At 36.8% G+C, this 19,691-nt stretch overlaps 1 protein-coding gene across 4 annotated transcripts; it reads left to right on the forward strand.

Moving 5' to 3' along the window:
• Positions 1 to 984: 984 nt before the first annotated feature.
• On the forward strand, positions 985 to 18,325 carry znf76 (zinc finger protein 76). 4 transcript variants are annotated; one of them, XM_077225807.1, is made up of 13 exons: positions 985 to 1,069; positions 3,324 to 3,400; positions 5,494 to 5,577; positions 6,116 to 6,193; positions 6,279 to 6,400; positions 6,482 to 6,550; positions 7,922 to 8,038; positions 8,259 to 8,460; positions 15,992 to 16,171; positions 17,280 to 17,477; positions 17,575 to 17,783; positions 17,865 to 17,969; positions 18,116 to 18,325. In XM_077225807.1, the coding sequence occupies exons 1-13, from the start codon at positions 1,050 to 1,052 to the stop codon at positions 18,197 to 18,199; spliced, it is 1,545 nt and encodes a 514-aa protein (XP_077081922.1). In that variant the 5' UTR covers positions 985 to 1,049; the 3' UTR covers positions 18,200 to 18,325. The 4 variants fall into 4 exon arrangements, with proteins under 4 accessions (XP_077081922.1, XP_077081923.1, XP_077081921.1 ...); XM_077225808.1 differs by having other exon boundaries at positions 6,282 to 6,400; XM_077225806.1 differs by lacking the exon at positions 985 to 1,069 and having other exon boundaries at positions 3,182 to 3,400; positions 6,282 to 6,400.
• The last annotated feature ends 1,366 nt before the right edge of the window (positions 18,326 to 19,691 follow it).

Raw genomic sequence — 19,691 nt, forward strand, 5'->3', positions numbered from 1 at the left:
TATAATTTAAATAAACCATATATATTTAAATTATAAATGTATAAAATGAAAAATATTTCATTAATTATGTGCAAGTATATATATATTTGTATAATAAATATTACATAAAAACAAAAAAATATCAAAATATGTCAAAATTTACATTGAAACATCAGTATTAACATTAAAAATAAAATGTCTGTATATTATTGAATTATTGTTTGGTTATACTGCTTGATTTTATTCTCCAAAACAACAAATGCCGGGTATTTTTTCCTGCTTAAATTTGCTGAAAGAAAGCATAGACAGTAAAAGAGTGAAAGCTGGAGGCTGGCATTTCCGCGTTTGATATTACAGTATTACCATATTCTTCCGGTTCCGGTTTGCAGAAACGCAAAGAAGCCGGAAGCCGGAGGAGGATGTGACGTGATTCTCTCTGAGGGCAGCAGGAGGCGCGCTGTGGCTCAAACATTCATATACCCTTCACAAAAATACTTCGAACTGAACATTCACCTTACAAAGTCCTATTTTTTTAAATATTATTTGTAGTATAATATATTTATAGTATTTATTATCTTTGGAAAAACTACATATCCGTTAAAAGAAATGAGAATATAGTACATAAATCACTACTAAAACAATGTATACCCATAGTGTAGACATCATTCTGAGATGTAACAACACTTAAGAAACACATCTGTATGGTATTTAAAACTCCTCGCTACACTAAACTTTATAATTTTAATAAATACATTTATTTTATTTTTACTCTAGGGTCTGCAATAAAAAACACTTCGATGGTGCTTTTTAGTTTACTTATTATTTTAGTTTATTTTTCTATACGACTTTTAAATTCATTCTATCTTTGTCATTTCCTTTTTAATTTGAATACGTTTCTTGGATTAAGATTAGACGTTTTATCGAAATAAAATAATTTATAAACAATATAGTTATTTGTTGATCTTTTTTAAACGAGTTTGCGGAAGTGCAGCGCCGCCTGCCGGAGGACGAACGCACTGCGGACACCGTAGCACTGATCGCGCGGACCGCGCTGCCGAGTGTCGCGGTGCATGTCGGGCCGCTGGCGGTGGTGAGTATCCCAGCCTGCGCTGCTGCTGCTCCAGAGAGAATGATGGGATAGTGGAGGACACAGCAGCGCTGCACACACACACACACACACACTCAGACATTATTTACATTATTCTGGCGCTCTAACCGTCTATATGTGTGTTTACGCGCGTGTATGAGTGACTGTAAATGTGTGTAACACGAGGCCTGCGGCGGTGCGCGTGTCCGTGTTCAAGCGGACTATAAACACACTTACAAAAGTACTGTTATAATAACATGGTATAACGCTGGACGGTTGATATGTATCACAATACCGAATTATCACTATATTCATATTCAAAGTTATTTACCTGGTGCACCCGGGTTCCTCAAACACCATGGTATTATCATAGTATTTTTGTAGTACTTTTGTAGTGTTTTGTGCAGCAACACAAATATGGTTCTTTCAAAATATTTTGGTAAAAATGCAAAATGTCTGCTTGAGTGTGGTCAAGGCAACGAATTCAAGCGCGAGGAACTCTCGATCACGTGGATTTCGCCCGCGAAAAAAATCCCCCTGTAGTCAATAATTTTATCCCTTAAAACTCATATTAAATTAACGAAATTACATATTGAAACGTTTTTTCTTTGGAAAAAAATCTTAATGCCTTAAAAAAATCTTGAATGTAACTCCACACCCTTGCCTCATTTAGTATACGCGGTTCTATTAATATGCGTTTAATATCTTAAAGCGTATTAAAAACACCACATAGAAACTATGTGGCAACATAGCAACTAATTTGGCAACAAAACTGAATCAACATTTTACTAACTGATTGAATTATGACGCTATTTGTGTGGAAGCTCGTTACCGGCACAGAATAATAATAATAATAATAATAATAAAAAATCTCTTGATTCTAACTTTTTCCTCTCGCAATTATGAGTTTATATCCTGACATTTTTCCCTCAGAATTTTGATAGAAACTCACAATTGCCAGTTTTGAATTCTAAAATAGTCACAATTAACATTTTTATTTTTTATTCCGTGGCGGAAACAAGCTCCCATAGTATAATTGTCTTCCGTCCACAGACGTACAAATGTTACGACTGTCAATCAACTATCCCTATAAACACTAGGGCTGGGATGATACACCTATCTCCTTGTTAGACACTATCACGGTACTTGGGTGCCGATACGATATGTAATGCGATTTTCTTTAAGAATTGCGATTCTACAAGTATTACGATTCGATATTGCAATTTTTTTAACACTAGACCATCGGGAAAAGTTAAATCATACACTTATACAGACTGTACATGATGTATAAGATGAGTCGTATTTACAAGACAAATCATCACATGTTTCTGACTTATTTCAGGAGCATCATACAACACTACATTCTCTTTAATAAATGATTCAATAACAAATACATTTTACTTGTCGCCACCTAGTGGAGAAACAATGTAATCGATAAATGCGTTATTTTAAGCGCCATGTTTCTATCAAAAGCTGATTTACTGTATTTTGATCGCTATCGTAGACATCAGTGTTTATATTTGAACTTTAATCTTTTATCCCAGTACTTCTATGATAATTTGAACTATTGCATCACAGAAATAATGATACTATGAGATTGAAAAGACTGTTTGTGAAGCGGTTTCATGACTCTCTCCGGGTCAGCGCAGCGCAGATTTGAATGTTGCGATATGATTTTGTCAAAGTTTAATAGACAAACGAAATGGAAGCAGATCGCCTGTGTGTTTGAATGGAAATCACAGTCTTTTAAAGATGAATCATGGAGCTCAGTGTCTTCTCTCTCTCTCAGTATATGAGCAGCGCGAGGCTTTCAGTGCGTTCAGTCTCACGTCGCGTCCACTTTTAAAGGGATATTACGTCGTAGATAACGACACATTTCATCCTCTCTGTTGGAACGAAAGTGGCTAACTTCTGTCAACCTCATCTACAAGCAAGGACACAAATAAAGCAATTACATTTGAATTAATATCAATTCTGTAATAAAAAAATCTATTTTAGAATCGTAAAAAAACACAAAAAACGCGATGGATAGGTGAATACACCCCCCCCCCCCCCAGCCCTAATAAACACATATAACACGAACTGTACTTTCCTAAGCCTATTGTTTGCATTCATTCGTTGCATTATTCACTCGACTGTTCTAATCACTGTGTTTGAAACGAACGACTCTCAGAAGATTGACAGGAAGTTTGAGTGTGTTAAATGAAGAGATGACAGTGTTGTGTGTGTGTGTGTGTGTGTGTGTGTGTGTGTGTAGGATGATGGAGGGTTTGGGGCTTCAGGCCGTGGCTCTGAGCGACGGCTCCACCGCTTACATACAGCAGTCCATCAGCGGTGAGACGAGTGTCCACTAAACCACAAGAACACACACATATACAGGGTCCTATAGGTGCTTGAATTTGACTTTTTGATATTTAAGTCCTGGAAAACCCTGGAAAACAGACACATTTACGAAGATGTACTTCGAAAGTGCTTGACTTACTTAAACATAATATATATATTCATTTAGAAACAACACAAATGCAATCTTTTCAGGCAACTCCCATCAGACCTTCTCGTTACAAAGTACGACATTATAATATCAAATGTTATTTATCTGTAATTTTAGTTTAAGATATTGTTTACAATCTGTGATTGTAGTCTTTGAAAACAAAAGTCCTGTCATTTATTTTTACAGTATCTGTACGAACCCTGTATATAATTTTCTAAAAGAAAACAAGGCACCATTACATTTGACTGATTTGTGACATTGTTTTCATTAATTTCTCATGATTAGCTAACGTGAACTATGAGCAATATATTTTTCACAGAATTTATTTATTTGTTAAACATAGCTACACAATCATTTAGGATACATCAATTATATTATACATCAATTATCAATATTATGATCGTAATCAGTTCTAATATAATGGAAATAAATAATACAATTGTTCATCTTAGTTCATAGTGGAATTTGAAAAGATTTGATTTTAAAATTGTATTAGTAAACAATGTAAATTAAATTGTTAGTAATAGTAAAAAAAATAGTAATTTAATAGTAATCAAATTTGATGGCATAGACAATATTGAGAATTACAAAACACCGGGCGTGATTCTCAATATTGTCTATCCCATCAAATTTTATTACTACAATAAAATTGTTTGTGTACTGTTGTAGTATTTATTAATATTTTATATTAGTGTTTATTATGTTACATTTGAGTAATTTTATGTGATTTTTATTTTAAATATTTCTATTTAGCTCTAATTTATATTTATTTCAGTTATAGTTTTAGCCATTTTACTACTTCAACTAAAATTACTGGCTGTTTTGTTATTCTCATTGTTGTCTATTCTATCTAATTTTATTACAAATTATGTTTTATTTAAGTCAGCATAAGTTAAAGCCAGTACAACAAATGATCATAACATACTTTACAATTTTTCACACTGCTTGAAAATCTGCTTAATTCTCATTAAAATAATGTTGAAATGCCAATTTTTTTAAAATTAACTTAAAAAAAATGCTAAAAATATATATTTTTTGTTTTTGTGTTGATTCTGTGATCAAGGTTCCATGAGTTAGCTGGAAATATCTTAAAATTGTGGAAATATCTTTATATTTTAATTTCTCATGTCATGACCCCTTTAAATAAAGTAAATGATCAAACTAAATTCACAAATAAAGTTCTATAAATTATCGAGCTATGTAAACAAACCAGTGTTTGAAAGTAATAGTCAGTAATTGAAAGTTGATATAAAATATAAATATTAAATAAATAAAAAATGCTTTTTAGTAAAAAAATCTTGTGTTAGTGACAAAAAAGTAACAAAAATACAAATTAAAATGTAAAGTAAAATTATAATAAAATCTGAAAATAAAAGCTAATTCAAAACATTAATAAATACTATAAAATAAAAACAAATTGCTGGAAATATCTTAGGGTTGCAAAAGCTTGGAAATTTACATTGCAAATAAAATTCTTTCACTAAATTTATTAATTGCTTTTTTTGTGATTTTTAGAAATCTTATTCAGTCTAAACTGTGTTTCTAAACCTTTTTGTCAAAAAAATGAAAAAAGTATAAAATTATTGTGTTTTTTCCAGAAATATACAGAAAACTGTTATTAATGAAGACGATTAGTTTATTAATATAAGATTATTAGTATTACTTTTACACACACACACACACATTCTCACTCATGCGGATTATTTTGCTTGTTTCAAGCAAAAACTCACTTAATTTTGACTTTTTTTTCTTTCTGAAAACAACACAATCATTTTTACTTGTCTAGTAAACGCTTCTTGATTTAAGAATTTTTAGATGTGGAAACAAGACAAAAAAATCTAAGTCAGAAAAGCATTTTTGCGGTGTACTGACGAACAGCCGGCCAGTGTGTGTGTGTGTGTGTGTGTGTGTAACTGTGAGTGTGTTTTCTCTGCAGACGGGAGTCTGGTGGAGGGAAACACTGTTCAGCTGGAGGACGGCACCACCGCATTCATTCAACACGTCACCGTTCAGCAGAAAGGTGTGTGTGCCGCCGCGTTTTTTTGATCATTTAGGATACAAAAATGCAAAAAAAAGTATTTTATTATAGACGAGATAAAGTAGACAAACGTTTCGGCTCTATGCCTTCGTCAGTATCCATTATTTAGGATACATAAATTATAATCACTTCTGATATAATTAAAATAAACAACACAATTGTTCATGTTAGTTCATAGTGCATTAACGAATTTGAACAGATTTGATTTTAAAATTCTATTAGTAAACAACCTCAGCTAAATTGTTACCAGATGTTTTGTAATTCTCAATATTGTCTATGCAATCAAATTTTATTACGACCATCAAATTATTTGCATACTATTTATTAGTATTTTATATTAGTGTTTAGTTTTAACATTCTGAACTCTTAGTCATTTTATGTGATTTTGTCATTTTTATTTTATGTATTTCTAATTTATTTTTATTTCAGAAACAGTTTTAGCCATTTTAGTACTTCACCTAAATGAAGTGTAGTTGATGCTGATGAACCCGTGTGTGTGTGTGTGTGTGTGTGTGTGTAGAGTCGCTGGCGTTCGAGGACGGTCAGGCCGTACAGCTGGAGGACGGAAGCACGGCGTTTATTCACCACACGCCTAAAGGTGCCGCACAAACCACTCGAGTACACGATCTCTGTGCGCGTTTGACCTCTGTGCGCGTTTGACCTCTGACCTCTGTGTGTGACAGAAGGGTTCGGGCCCGGCGCGGTGGAGGCGGTTCAGCTGGAGGACGGCAGCACCGCGTACATACACCACCAGATGAACACGGACCCTGACGCCATCGGCGCGCTGGAGAGCTACGCTAGCAAGGTCTGACGCCGACACGACGCTCGCTGCATCATACCGTCATTTTAGATGTACTTCACTGATGTTTGATTTGATGTGGCACAGCTGACGGGGTCAGAGGTCGAGGTCGATGAAAACACAGAGAACACAAACGGGGAGCAGACCAGCATACAGGTATGACCATAGACTGTATAAAACACTGACTGGGCGTAGTGAGTGTGACATCACCCGTAGTGTTTCTGAAGAGCGTTTTTGAAGCCCAAAGTGGGCGGAGCCGGCCGTCGCCATCTTGGCCGCGCGTCACTCGCGGATAAACGAAAATGAGGTGACGTGACGCTAACGCTAGCAGACAAACGGCTAGTAGTGACATCAGCGGCAATCCACCTGTCACTCAAGTGGCCACGCCCTTAATTATGCATAACTTTAAGGCTTAATATAATTTAAACGGATGAGTTATAAAAAATTCACCCCCTCACAGTCGTCATGAAGAGCAACATTAGCTATATAGACCAAAACCAGTTTTAACACTAGACTGTAAACATGTTTGTTTCTGTTGTAAAGTTGGGCATTTTAACATGGGGGTCTATGGGATTGAGTCTCTTCTGCAGCCGGCCTCTAGTGGCCAGTGGAGGAACTGCAGTTTGAGTCTCTTCAGTGTTGAGAGAGAGAGAGAGAGAGACGGGAAGGTGCCGCTTGCGTATGATAGAGAGACAGAGACAGATTGTGATTGACAGGTATGTAATTGTCTGTAGGGCTGTTAAATAAAAATTCTAATTTCGAATATTCGTCGAATTTAAAAACAAACTGCACATTCGAATGCAAAAACCATGCATTTGAATTTTTGGTGTGTTGAGAGGCGCGCGACATTATGATGACGTAACTGACGCGGTTTCTTTCTGTTAGCTTATACAGTACAGCGCGGGGCAGCTGTGTTGCTAATTAGAAAAATGGCGGGAAAAGGCTCTTCCTGCCGACGAAAACCCTCTCAGTTCGTGGGAAAATTCGTGCAACGACACACTTGACCAAACCTGCACATCAGTCAGAGCTGAGTGTGTGTGTGTGTGTGTGTGTGTGTGTGTGTGTGTGTGTGTGTGAGAGTGTGTTTCATCAGCTGGAAACACTGAACAGAAAGCGTTCAGCACTCGCTCAGATCAAGAGCGTCTGGTGTGTTTGATGATGTAGATGTAGTGTGTAGAAGTGGATTATTTGCTGTTGTATTTTTGTAAATTTCGTTGTAAATGTTGTAAATTTCCTTGCATGCACATTAAGGAAATTATATTTAAGAACAACTGTTTCAAAAGTTAATGGACTTCAAAAAGTGAGTCATTTCATTAAAAGATGCGAAGCTTGATCTGGTTTATATTTGCTTATTGCGCCCTCTTGTGGCCATAGGAGACAATACTGTACTTTTTTCCTCTTAATATTAAGAATTCGAATATAATTTGAATTTTGCTAATATTTAAGCAAGAAATTCGAATTCAGCTTTCCAGCCATTTTGACAGCGCTGGTGTGTGTGTGTGTGTGTGTGTGTTTCATGTTTGTCAGCTGATGTTTGAGGGGAAGGTGTGGAGCTCCAGTAAAGCTCAGCCGGTCGGGGAGAAAAGCTTTCGCTGTGGACACACCGGCTGCGGACGCTTCTACACCACAGCACACCATCTGAAGGTACACAGCCTTCCCACAATGCAGTTCCCCTTTAAGCAACACTTATTGTTTACTTAAGGGAAAAATAGTACTTAAAATAGTAACACTTAAGGGTTATTTTTCACAACACCCTTAAGTTGAATCCTTAAGGGCATTCTTAAGGGAAAATTACACTTAAGTTGCTTTATGAGTGGTTTTTTGAGCACTCACAGATGTGTGTGTGTGTGTGTGTGTCGCGCAGGTGCACGAGCGCTCTCACACAGGCGATCGCCCGTACAGGTGTGAGGTGCCGTCCTGCGGGAAAGCGTTCGCCACGGGGTACGGGCTGAAGAGCCACTTGCGCACACACACCGGAGAGAAGCCCTACAAGTGCCCCGAGGACATGTGCTACAAGGCCTTCAAGACCTCCGGGGACCTGCAGAAACACGTGCGCACACACACCGGTACGAGCTGCGCACTCGCGCAATCTTCAGTTTCAGGAGTTTTAGGGCTGGGGGTCGACTTCGGTACTTTTTAGGCACTGATTGAATCGCCTTGATACCATCGAGTATCAAAAAATGTCTTGTTTCGGTACCAAATCTCGATACCTGAGGGGTTAATCTTGTCAACGTCAGTGAGCCAATAAGCATAAAGCATGTATGATGCGGCCAAATCAAGTGCGTGTGATTGGCTGTGGCGAGGCGTCAAGGAAAGACACTAGTTTACGCATGCAGGATTCATATTTAAATAAATACTTTTGCGGTTTAATATTCACACTTTGACAGCATTTCATTTGAGAGATACTTTCATCACATCACAGAAGAAGCTACTCAACGTCAAAATAAAAGTTTGGTAAACTTTTTTGAAAACTTTTTTTTTTTTCTGCCAACATGGACGTGATGACGTACTGACGTACTGACGTAGTGTGTGTGTGTGCGCGTTGGGTGCGAAATTCAACATGGCAGCGCGCCGCTGCTAGATAAGACAAACAAACTTTGTATTTTTTTTTTTTTCTTTACAACATCACCCGCGTTAACCCTAACTTAAAACCTGGATTTCAACTCGGAACTGGACCAACTGGAGGATTACATTGACCATCACTTCAACAGACTCTGTAACGTTGCAATGGGCCGATCAAGCAAAGCCAAAAAACCACGCACCTCGGATTCACCCTTATCAACCGATTCACCGCCGTCACCAACATCACCAGCTTCCACGCCGATCAAAACAAACTGCTGTTCCGACGTACTCTTATCAATCAACGAGCGCTTAGCTAACCTGGAATCTAGACTCTCACTAATCGAAGTACTGCACAAAGAATTTCAAAACCTCCGCCACAGCCTGGAATACAGTCAACAACAAGTCGATTCGCTCACTGAAGAAAACAAATCACTGAAAAGCTCCGTGGACACACTCACTACAAAACTCTCAACAGTAAACAGTCAACTTACCTCCGTCACCGCTGAGAACAAAGCCATGCAAGAAACCATCCTGGATATACAGTCACGCAGTATGAGAGACAATCTAATCTTCTCCGGCATCCCTGAATCATCCACCGAGGACCCCGAAAAATCTGTTAAGGACTTCCTGATCAACCAGCTCAAACTTTCACCAGAGACTGTAGAGCACATCACTTTCCATCGCGTTCACCGTTTAGGACAGAAACACATCAACTCCACCCGTTCCCGCCCCATCATCGCCAAATTTGAACACTTCAAACAAAAAGTACTGGTACAGCGACAAGGACGACAGCTCAAAGGGACTCATTACGGACTCAACGATCAATATCCACAAGAAATCATCCGCAGACGTAAGCTACTTTTCCCCATCCGTAGGACAATGATCAATCAAGGTAAAAAAGCAATCATCACAGTGGACAAATTATATATTGATGGACAATTATTTAGAGACAAAGACACTACTCCCTGGCTTTACTAATAATTGAAAATAGCAATGTAACATTTCCAATCCGTTTATGCTCAATTTATAGTCAATTCATAATCTTCATATTCTTTCATTAACCCAATTGCACCACACACGCACATTGTATTCTAAATGCACCTAAATAGCCTTGCTCACTGTTTATATGTTCTGTATTTGTTGTTTATAGGTATCCCTGTTTTATTTGTCATTTGTTGTTATAGATTTACACACACACACACACACACACTCAACCACATTCACATCCACACACACAGACTTATATTCACACAAGGTAACTATGAAATATACATTATAGGTTCATGCAATTGAAATTCATAACTTGGAATATTCGTGGTGTTGGTTCACAAACAAAAAAAAATAAAGTTTTAAATTACCTAAAAAATACACAAGCGGATATATGTCTAATACAGGAAACACACCTCTCTCAATATACACAGAACAGCTTAAAAACTACACATTTTAACCACTGTTTTTCCTCCCACTATAATTCAAAACAAAGAGGAGTATGCATCTTAATAAACAAAAAAATACAGTTTAACCACCATACAACCATTTCAGATCATGAAGGCCGTTTTATCATTATTAACATTTCAATCAATAATAATCCAATTACAATTGGCAACATTTATGGGCCAAACTCTGATGATTCCTCCTTCTTTGTAAATTTCTTCTCTTCTCTTTCAAACATTTCTAACGGTCCAATAATTATAGGGGGAGACTATAACACTGTAATCAATCCATCACTTGACAGGTCAAAACACACAGGAAAACCTGGGCAATCTTCCAAAACAATAAAACAGTTCATGAGTGATTTTGGTCTTTGCGATGGTTGGAGGCTACAACACCCACTTGCCAGAGAATACACCTTTTATTCTAATGTCCACCAAACCTACTCCCGCATTGATTTCTTTCTAACCAGTAATTCAATCATACCAAATATTTTAGAAACCAAAATACATCCGATCATTATTAGCGACCACTCTGCGGTAACTCTAACATGGAACCTATCTGCAATACAAAAGCACCCCACCAGATGGCGTTTTAATACATCACTCTTGAAAGATCCAGAATTTGACAGCTACTTCAAGAGAGAGTGGACATCCTTCCTTGAAATAAATGACTCTCCAAAGTCATCAGCATCGCTACTCTGGGAAACATGGAAAGTAGTTTTACGGGGGAAAATTATTTCATATTCAGTACATAAAAAAAAAAAAGGACAGAGAAAGAGAAACCCAACTGGAAGAAAGAATAAAAGAATTAGAAATTTTACATGCAAATAATCAATCAGAAAGCATCTATAAAGAAATTAGAGAAAAAAAAATATTGCTCAATGAAATAATAAACAAAAGAAACCAGTTTCTGATTCACAGGCTCCGTCAAGAAACTTTTCACCATAGCAATAAATCCGGAAAATATTTAGCCAGTCAAATTAAAAGAAATAAAGAAAGAACAGCCATAACCTCCATCAGAAACTCGGCAGGGAAGCTAACCAACTCACCAGTTGAAATAAACAAGATATTTCAAGATTACTATACAAAATTATACTCATCTGATCTTGATCCAAACCAAGAAGACATAACCCAATTCCTCGATAACACCATTCTACCAAAACTCAACATGGAACAAATAAACACACTAGAATCACCAATCACTGAAAAAGAACTTCATTCCGCATTGAAAAGCATGCAAAATAATAAAGCACCAGGTCCGGATGGCTTCCCTGCTGAGTTCTATGAACATTTTTGGTCAACTTTATACCCACTATTTAGCAGAACAATAACAGACATAAAACATAACGCAAAATTCCCTTCCCACATGAATACAGCACTTATATCACTCATCCCTAAACCTAACAAAGACCACACCTTCACATCCAACTATCGTCCTATCTCACTTATGAATGTCGACATAAAAATTATTAGCAAAGCACTAGCCCATAGAATTGAACAAATTATACCGTATATAATCCATCCTGATCAGACCGGCTTCATAAAAGGTAGACATGCATCTAATAATACCCGCAGATTATACAACTTAATGCACTACTCATCAGTACAACAGAAAGATACTCTCATTACCACATTAGACGCCGAAAAAGCTTTCGATAGGGTCAACTGGAAATTTTTATTCACCACGTTACAAAAATTCGGCTTTGGAGAGTCGTTTATTAACTGGATCAAGATTTTATACACATCACCATCGGCCACAGTAACAACGAACGGACTAACATCACAAAGCTTCACACTGCACAGGGGAACGAGGCAGGGATGTCCACTCTCTCCATCCCTATTCACCATTTTTATTGAACCTTTAGCAGCAGCTATCCGTCAAAACCCAGCAATCAAAGGTATTGAAACACCACAACAAACACATAAAATCTCACTCTATGCAGATGATATCCTACTATATATACAAGAACCCCTAACATCTACTCAAGAAATAATTAAAACAATTCAGTCCTTCTCAAAAATATCCGATTATGCAATAAACTGGAATAAATCTTCCACCCTCCCTTTACATAAAACCAAATGGGATGTGGCTCCCCAGCAATCACCAATACCTATTTGTCAAGATCACATCACTTACTTAGGCATTAAGATTTCCTCCAGACTGTCAGAGTTGGTAACACTCAACTTCACACCATTGCTAAAAAAAATAGAAGACGACTTGCTCAGATGGCTCAATCTCCCAATCTCCATAATCGGCAGGATAGCAGCAATAAAAATGACGATTTTACCGAAAATTAATTACCTATTCTCAATGATTCCAACCCACCCCACACTCACCTGGTTTAAATCACTAGACTCCATTATAACTCGCTTCTACTGGAAAAATAAAACGCCAAGGATAAAACTCACTACACTTCAAAAAAGTAAGGTTCAAGGAGGACTAGAAGCACCAAATTTCCAATATTACTCAATGGCTAACCAACTGCAATACATATACAAATGGATTCGCCCCACCCAATCTGATATTGTATGGCTAGATATAGAACAATCATTATGCAAAGAATTAAATATAGCTGACATACCATTCCTCACCAAATCAATTAAACAACACACATGTTTTAAGGCAGTAACTATAGCCACCACTCTGACAGCCTGGTGGAAATTTCACCAAATCACTAATTCTACATTAGCTCCATCTAACCTCACCCCACTGTGGAACAACCGTGACTTTATAAGCAATAAAAAAACATTGAACTTTCACACATGGGCGGAAAAGGGTATCACCCACATTAAGCATATTTTCAAATCTAACACATTTAGACCATTTCCGGAACTGGCCCAGGAGTATGGCATCGGGAACAACGAATTTTTAAAATACCTACAACTCAAATCTTCTGTTCTGACAAAAATAAACATCAGAGACACAAATTTAGAACTTCCACCGGCAATATCAGACTTGGTCAACATTTCCTCTCCAAAGAAACTTCTCTCTAAAATATACAAAATGATCTCAAATCAACTTCAGACCATATACTTACCAACAATAAAATGGGAAAACGATCTATCAATAGCCCCTGATGCCAACTTCTGGACCCAAATCTGTAAAAACATCTATCACATGTCCAAAAATTCGAATCTTCAGTTAATACAATACAAAATACTTCACAGAACGCATTACACGGGCAATAGATTAGCTAAAATGGGATTCACATCAGAAATTTGCACACATTGCAATCAAAATTCTACAGATACATACATTCATGCAACCTGGCACTGCACTCCAATCAAACACTTTTGGGAAGAGGTCACACAGGCACTATCAACTATAGTTGGCTGCCACATCCCAATGTCGCCTTCCCTTTGCTTGCTGGGGGACCTCACAATAATAACTGATAAAACCATAAACTCTAAAATACTCCTCACAGCTCTAGCCATCGCCAAGAAAACTATCCTCATGAACTGGAAAACCAGAAATAAATTACACATTAACATCTGGAAAAATCTTATAACAGACTTCATGGCAATGGAACTCGCATCTCCCCTTCATAATAACACATCTGAAACTGATCCCTGCCGTCCAACACTTTCTGACCTCTTACAGCTATGAATCCTTTCTCTGTTTTCAACTCTGACTTCTCTCACCTTCTTACTCAACCCACGAATATTCATATTAGTTGTTTAAACTTGTTTCTGTCATCATTGTTATTGCTATCTTTACTGTTACTGTTATGATTACTATTTTCATTTTTTTTTTTTTTTTTTTTTTTTTTTTTTTTTTTCATTGTTGTAACTACTGTTGTTGCTGTTTTTTGCTCTTACCGTTATGATCACCACTGCCATCATCATTGTCGTTTATTATTATTATTAATATTATTATTATTATTATCATCATCAATATTGCCATTGTCAATGCTGTTTTAGAATTAGATATCATTGTCATCACTAGTGCAATAACTTCCCCCTTATCTCTTCATGGGTTTTTAATGCACCACAACATAGAATAAAAAAAAAAAAAATAAAAAAAAAAAAAAGAAGGATTAAGGATATATGGAAAAACCTCACAAACACCAAGGCAGGCTAGACAGGCGAGAAGTGGTTTCAACGGGACAGCATCTCTGTCCCAATTTGAGACACTCTCGCACTGTACTCCCTATTTTAATGCACCTTAGACATTGCACATAACACACATAACACAAAAAAAAAATAATTAAAAATTAAAAAAAAATAGGAAAAGATATGGACTGATGAGATGAGGGGGAAGGTTATATTATATTATCTTATATTATATTATCTTATTATGTCGTATTTTATGCAGGATTGACAATGGCAATTATTACATAGGAGGAAGGATGGAAGTAAAAAATCTACCAACACAATATTGGCAATATGGTGGTAGTGGGAAGTGGGATGGTGATGGTAATAACAATGGTAATACATAATAAACGGTTACTTTGTTTACGCATACACACACATACACATAACCACACTCACACCCGCACACATACACACTTAAACACTTAAATCACTCTTGTCACTGCTGGAAGTATGGATTTACAAGATTGCTCACTACTGCACTATGTTGGTTTGTTTGTATGTATGCCTGATTGTTAAATAAAAAAAAAATAAAATAAAAAAAAAAAAAAAAAAAAAAAAAAAAGTTTGGTAAAGAAACTGCCATAGAAATATATTTGATTTTATGTATATATATATATATATATATATATATATATATATATATATATATATATATATATATATATACTATATAATATATTTACTCTTGTCCAGTATAATAATGTAATACTATTACTACTACTAATAATAATAGAATTAATATTAATGTAAAAATTTCTTTTATGTTATAATTTTAACAGTAAACCTGTTGTGTAGCACTTATTTGCCAAATAATTAAAGAACAACCTTAATTAATTTTCATTTGAATAAAAGATAAAAATAATGTTTTATGCCTTCATTTGATTACCAGGAAAATTAGAATACACAACAAAAAAAATGTATAATAAACATTTCATAGGGCCCTATTTATTGCATTACAAGATGTTTTTATTAATTTAATTAATTAGATATGTTTTTGATTAAATTATTAAAATTGAAAATAGACTAAATAAAACGGAAAGCACAGAACAAGGTAAAAATAAAATGGAATATGAAATAAAAAAAACATTAAGAAAGTAATGTTAAAAGTAAACTGTTAATAAATCGCTGTTAAATTGAACAAGTTTAATGATTTCAATTAATCATACGTGCTTTTTAATTAAAATTTTAATTTAACCCTATCCAGAAAAATGTAAACAGAAAAAAAAAAGTTAAAATGGGAAAAGCGGAATTAACTCACATTAAAGTATGCATCTTGTAAAGCGTGCTTATCCTTAAGTCTGGCGGCATTAACCGTTTAGCTGTCTTGTTTCTTCCCCTCTTCACATTAATGTCACAGCCTCGGCTATAACATTATCTGTTCATAAAGTTGCTATCGGAAAAAACTATCGTTCAGGAACCGGTATTGATATTTTTTGAGCGATACCCAGCCGTATTGAGTGTGTGTGTATGCAGAAATCCTCAGCAAGCTGTGGACTCTTTCTTTCAGGCGAGAAGCCGTTCAAATGTCCGTTCGAGGGCTGCGGACGGTCCTTCACCACGTCCAACATCCGCAAGGTTCACACGCGCACACACACGGGTGAGAGGCCGTACCTGTGTCCCGAGCCGTCCTGCGGGAGAGCGTTCGCCAGCGCCACCAACTACAAGAACCACATGAGGATTCACACAGGTAACACACACACTGACCAGTCTTACTCTGTCAGCTACCTTTTTAATTTAGTCTTAGTCCTGTGTCAAATGTTCTTTTTCGTTTTTAATCTTATTTTTATGTTTAGAACACGATACACACTTCCTGAATACCATCACAATTGAAAACGTGGCACTGATTTCATACGACAGTTCAATAAACAAGCAGTATATTAAGTCACTTACATTTTACATGCGAAATATTGAGTGTTTTTGTACCGCTTTGGCAGCGACAATAGTTCCAAACAAAGATCAGAGCAACATTACATGTTTTTGGTTCAGCGTTTTGAATGAATCGGTTGAGTCACAGATTCAATTACTCATTTATAAACAACTGCCTTGTTCTTGAATTCTCAGTCGTGTGAACGAATCGTTTGAATAAATGACTCTCTAATAAGACGGTCACTTGTCGCCCCCTAATGGTGGTTTAGGTTCATGTTTAAAAGTATTATTTTCATCTCTAGGGATGCACAATATATTGGCCACGAAATCTGGCAACTGTAAGCATGAAAGCTCGTAGCGGCTTGTTAAAAACAGCCTTGTCGCCTATTTTATCCAACAAAACAAAGAGTGTTTTTAGTCAAGTTTTTAAAAAAAACTACATTTCAGTCTCGTCTTTTTTCGTCAACGTTATTTTATGTTGAAATAGTCGCAGTTATCGTTTAATGACGTGGTGTCGCCTCGTCATCGTCTCGTCTTAATCATGGAAAAAAAGGTTGTGGTCATAGATTTTGTTAACAAAATTAACACTACGTCGCTCTGCAAAATCCAGTCGTTCCAATTGGAAACCTTGTGAATTTGCGCAATTTCGCGAAAACATTCCCCACGCAGATTTGCGCATGTTCAAGTTCGCTGCTTGATTTGAAAGGGAGCGGTGCTTCATACGTATTGACATACGCTAAACAGTATTGTTATTGCTATCTACAACTATTCATTAAAATTTAATTTAATTAATTAAATCGTTGGGTAAACAGTGAATCAATACGGTTCTTAGCTTTCTGATTTGATTTGCAAATTCAGAACGATTCGATTTGTATTTTTAAGTTCATTCATATGATTATTTTCCAACTAACGTTTTTAACGATGTTCAGGGGAGAAGCCGTATCTGTGTACGGTTCCCGGCTGTGGCAAGAGTTTCACGGAATATTCCAGCCTTTACAAGCATCACGTGGTCCACACACACTGCAAGCCGTACACCTGCAGCCACTGCGGGAAGACCTACAGACAGACGTCGACGCTAGCCATGCACAAGCGCACCGCGCACGGAGACTTCGACACCGCGGAGGACGGTGAGAAACACTTTCTGTGTTATCTCACTTCAGATTTCTGCAACACTTTTTTTTTGGTGAAGAAGTTTGCAAAGAACAGTTTCGTGTGTGTGTGTAGACGCAGAGGTTTTCGAGGCATCCGAGCAGAACGAACGCGATGGCGAGGTTACCATGGAAACGGACGACATCCTCAGCTCACACTTGCAGGTCCTCGGCACGGCCGTCACCATGGTAACCCGGGACGGAACCACCATCGCCGTCCCCGCGCAACAGGGCCACACCGGGCAGCACGTCACCATGGTTACAGATGGCAAAGAGATGCAGCAGGTGGGTATTATGGGATGGATAAGGGTACTGCATGTTTATCAGAGCTCAAGTCATTCACTCGTCTTTGCGTTCATCCTTCAGGTTGCCATAGTAACGTCAGATGGCATCATGGCCGAAGGGAACTCGACACCGTACCAGCAGGTGGCGCTGCTCGCAACGGAGAACGGCACGCAAATTGCAGTACAGGTCGATACGAAACATGGATAATTACAATTTGCCTTTATATACCTCAAACTAAATGTACATCAGTGGTTTTGAGTATTTATAAATATCTTAAAATGATTGGGGTTTGTTTAAAGTGAGATTATCTGACTGTCAACTGTATGTTCCAGTTAGAAGATCAGCAGACATTAGAGGAGGCGATCACCATGGCAACAGCAGCGATTCAGCACAACGGACTGACCTCAGATCTGTGACAGCTGAAAATCACAGACGCCTTTTTAATGTTTAGTTAGGTATTTTTACCTGCTTTGAGCCAGTAGAAGTTAAACATGACGAAAATAAATATGTATATTTGTTAATAAATAAGCTTTATGCTTTAAGTCTTTGTGGAATGTAATTTTTGAGTTGTTAAACCGTCGAAAAATAGTCATTAAACAATATTATTTTTATTAAAAATACATTGTCCTTATGATAACGGAAGTACTTACTGTTTTTCTCTTGTATATTTGTGAACAGCTGCGCAGGATTGTATCAGCTGTCACAAAAATAATCAAGGGCATTGATTTTGTTCCTCGTATTTTAATTTTGGTGGTTTAATGTGAGAACCATCCCACATATGTGTAGCAACATGGAGTTCAAAAGAAAACACCAACTTTAATAATCCTAGATGCATTTCAAAGGTAAGTTTTCCACTGAGGAAAAAGGTCGTTAAAAGACGCGCGGTTTGAATGATTTTGATTTGTATCGCACGCGTCGTCTAAAAAAATCAGTGAGGCCTGGGTTAACGTTAATTAATCAATACTATTGTAGTTATTTAAACAAACAACAACAAGACTTACCGGAATAATATTTAATTACTCACCTAAATCCATACTTATTGGCAGTTAGTACTGTAATGTCACCAGCAGAGGTCAGCAGCGTCACTGTCCACGCGATCGGAGCTCAAACTAGAAGCACAATAATAGTTTATTCCTCAGATTATCATTGAACGAAGTGTACAGAAACTTCTCAATCTGTTTACTAACAGAACCTCGAAAAAACAACATATTTACATATATAAATGAGGACATGCCATGTTTTACAGACAGAGACCACGTTTTCAATGGTTAAAGGATTCCAGTGTAAAACTAACCAGTGGTGTTATAGTATAATTTATACACTAAATATTTTGAATTAACGTTTATATTTTCATTTTCTATTTTAGTTACTGGGTTGTGCTTGTCATATATATGTTTTATTTCAGTTAGAGTTTATTTCAAATTAGTAATTTTAGCGCATCAACTCAAATTAGGCAGCATTTCAGTTTTCATCTCATTTGTATACATTTTATTTCATTTAACAAAACTGTTGTTATACTTTTAGTTTTAGTTAACAATAATGGTGAAAACCTTCCCAAAACACCTCCCTTCGCTTTTTAAGATGTTTTTCCATTGCATTTCCAGTCAGTATAGAGTAGACCTATGGAATATATAGACCCAGTGTGAATTTGTGTCGAATGTGCTGTATTTCCGTGTTGTACTGCAGTTAACACACACACACACACACACACACACACACACACACACACACACACACACACACAGAGTTCTCAGTTCTCCCTCAGCAACAGTATCTTATTGGCTGAGCCGCTGTGACGTCAGCCAATGACGAGCGGGGGGAGGGAAAAAAGGCTTTGGGGTTTCCTCCTCAAAACTGACTGGAAACACCAGTGTGTGTGTGTGTGTGTGTGTGTGGGTGGAGGAGGAA

The sequence above is a fragment of the Siphateles boraxobius genome, unplaced genomic scaffold (genome assembly GCF_051911475.1).
Source record: "Siphateles boraxobius isolate OS27281-9 unplaced genomic scaffold, OSU_SipBor_1 13, whole genome shotgun sequence".
Classification (NCBI taxonomy): domain Eukaryota; kingdom Metazoa; phylum Chordata; class Actinopteri; order Cypriniformes; family Leuciscidae; genus Siphateles; species Siphateles boraxobius.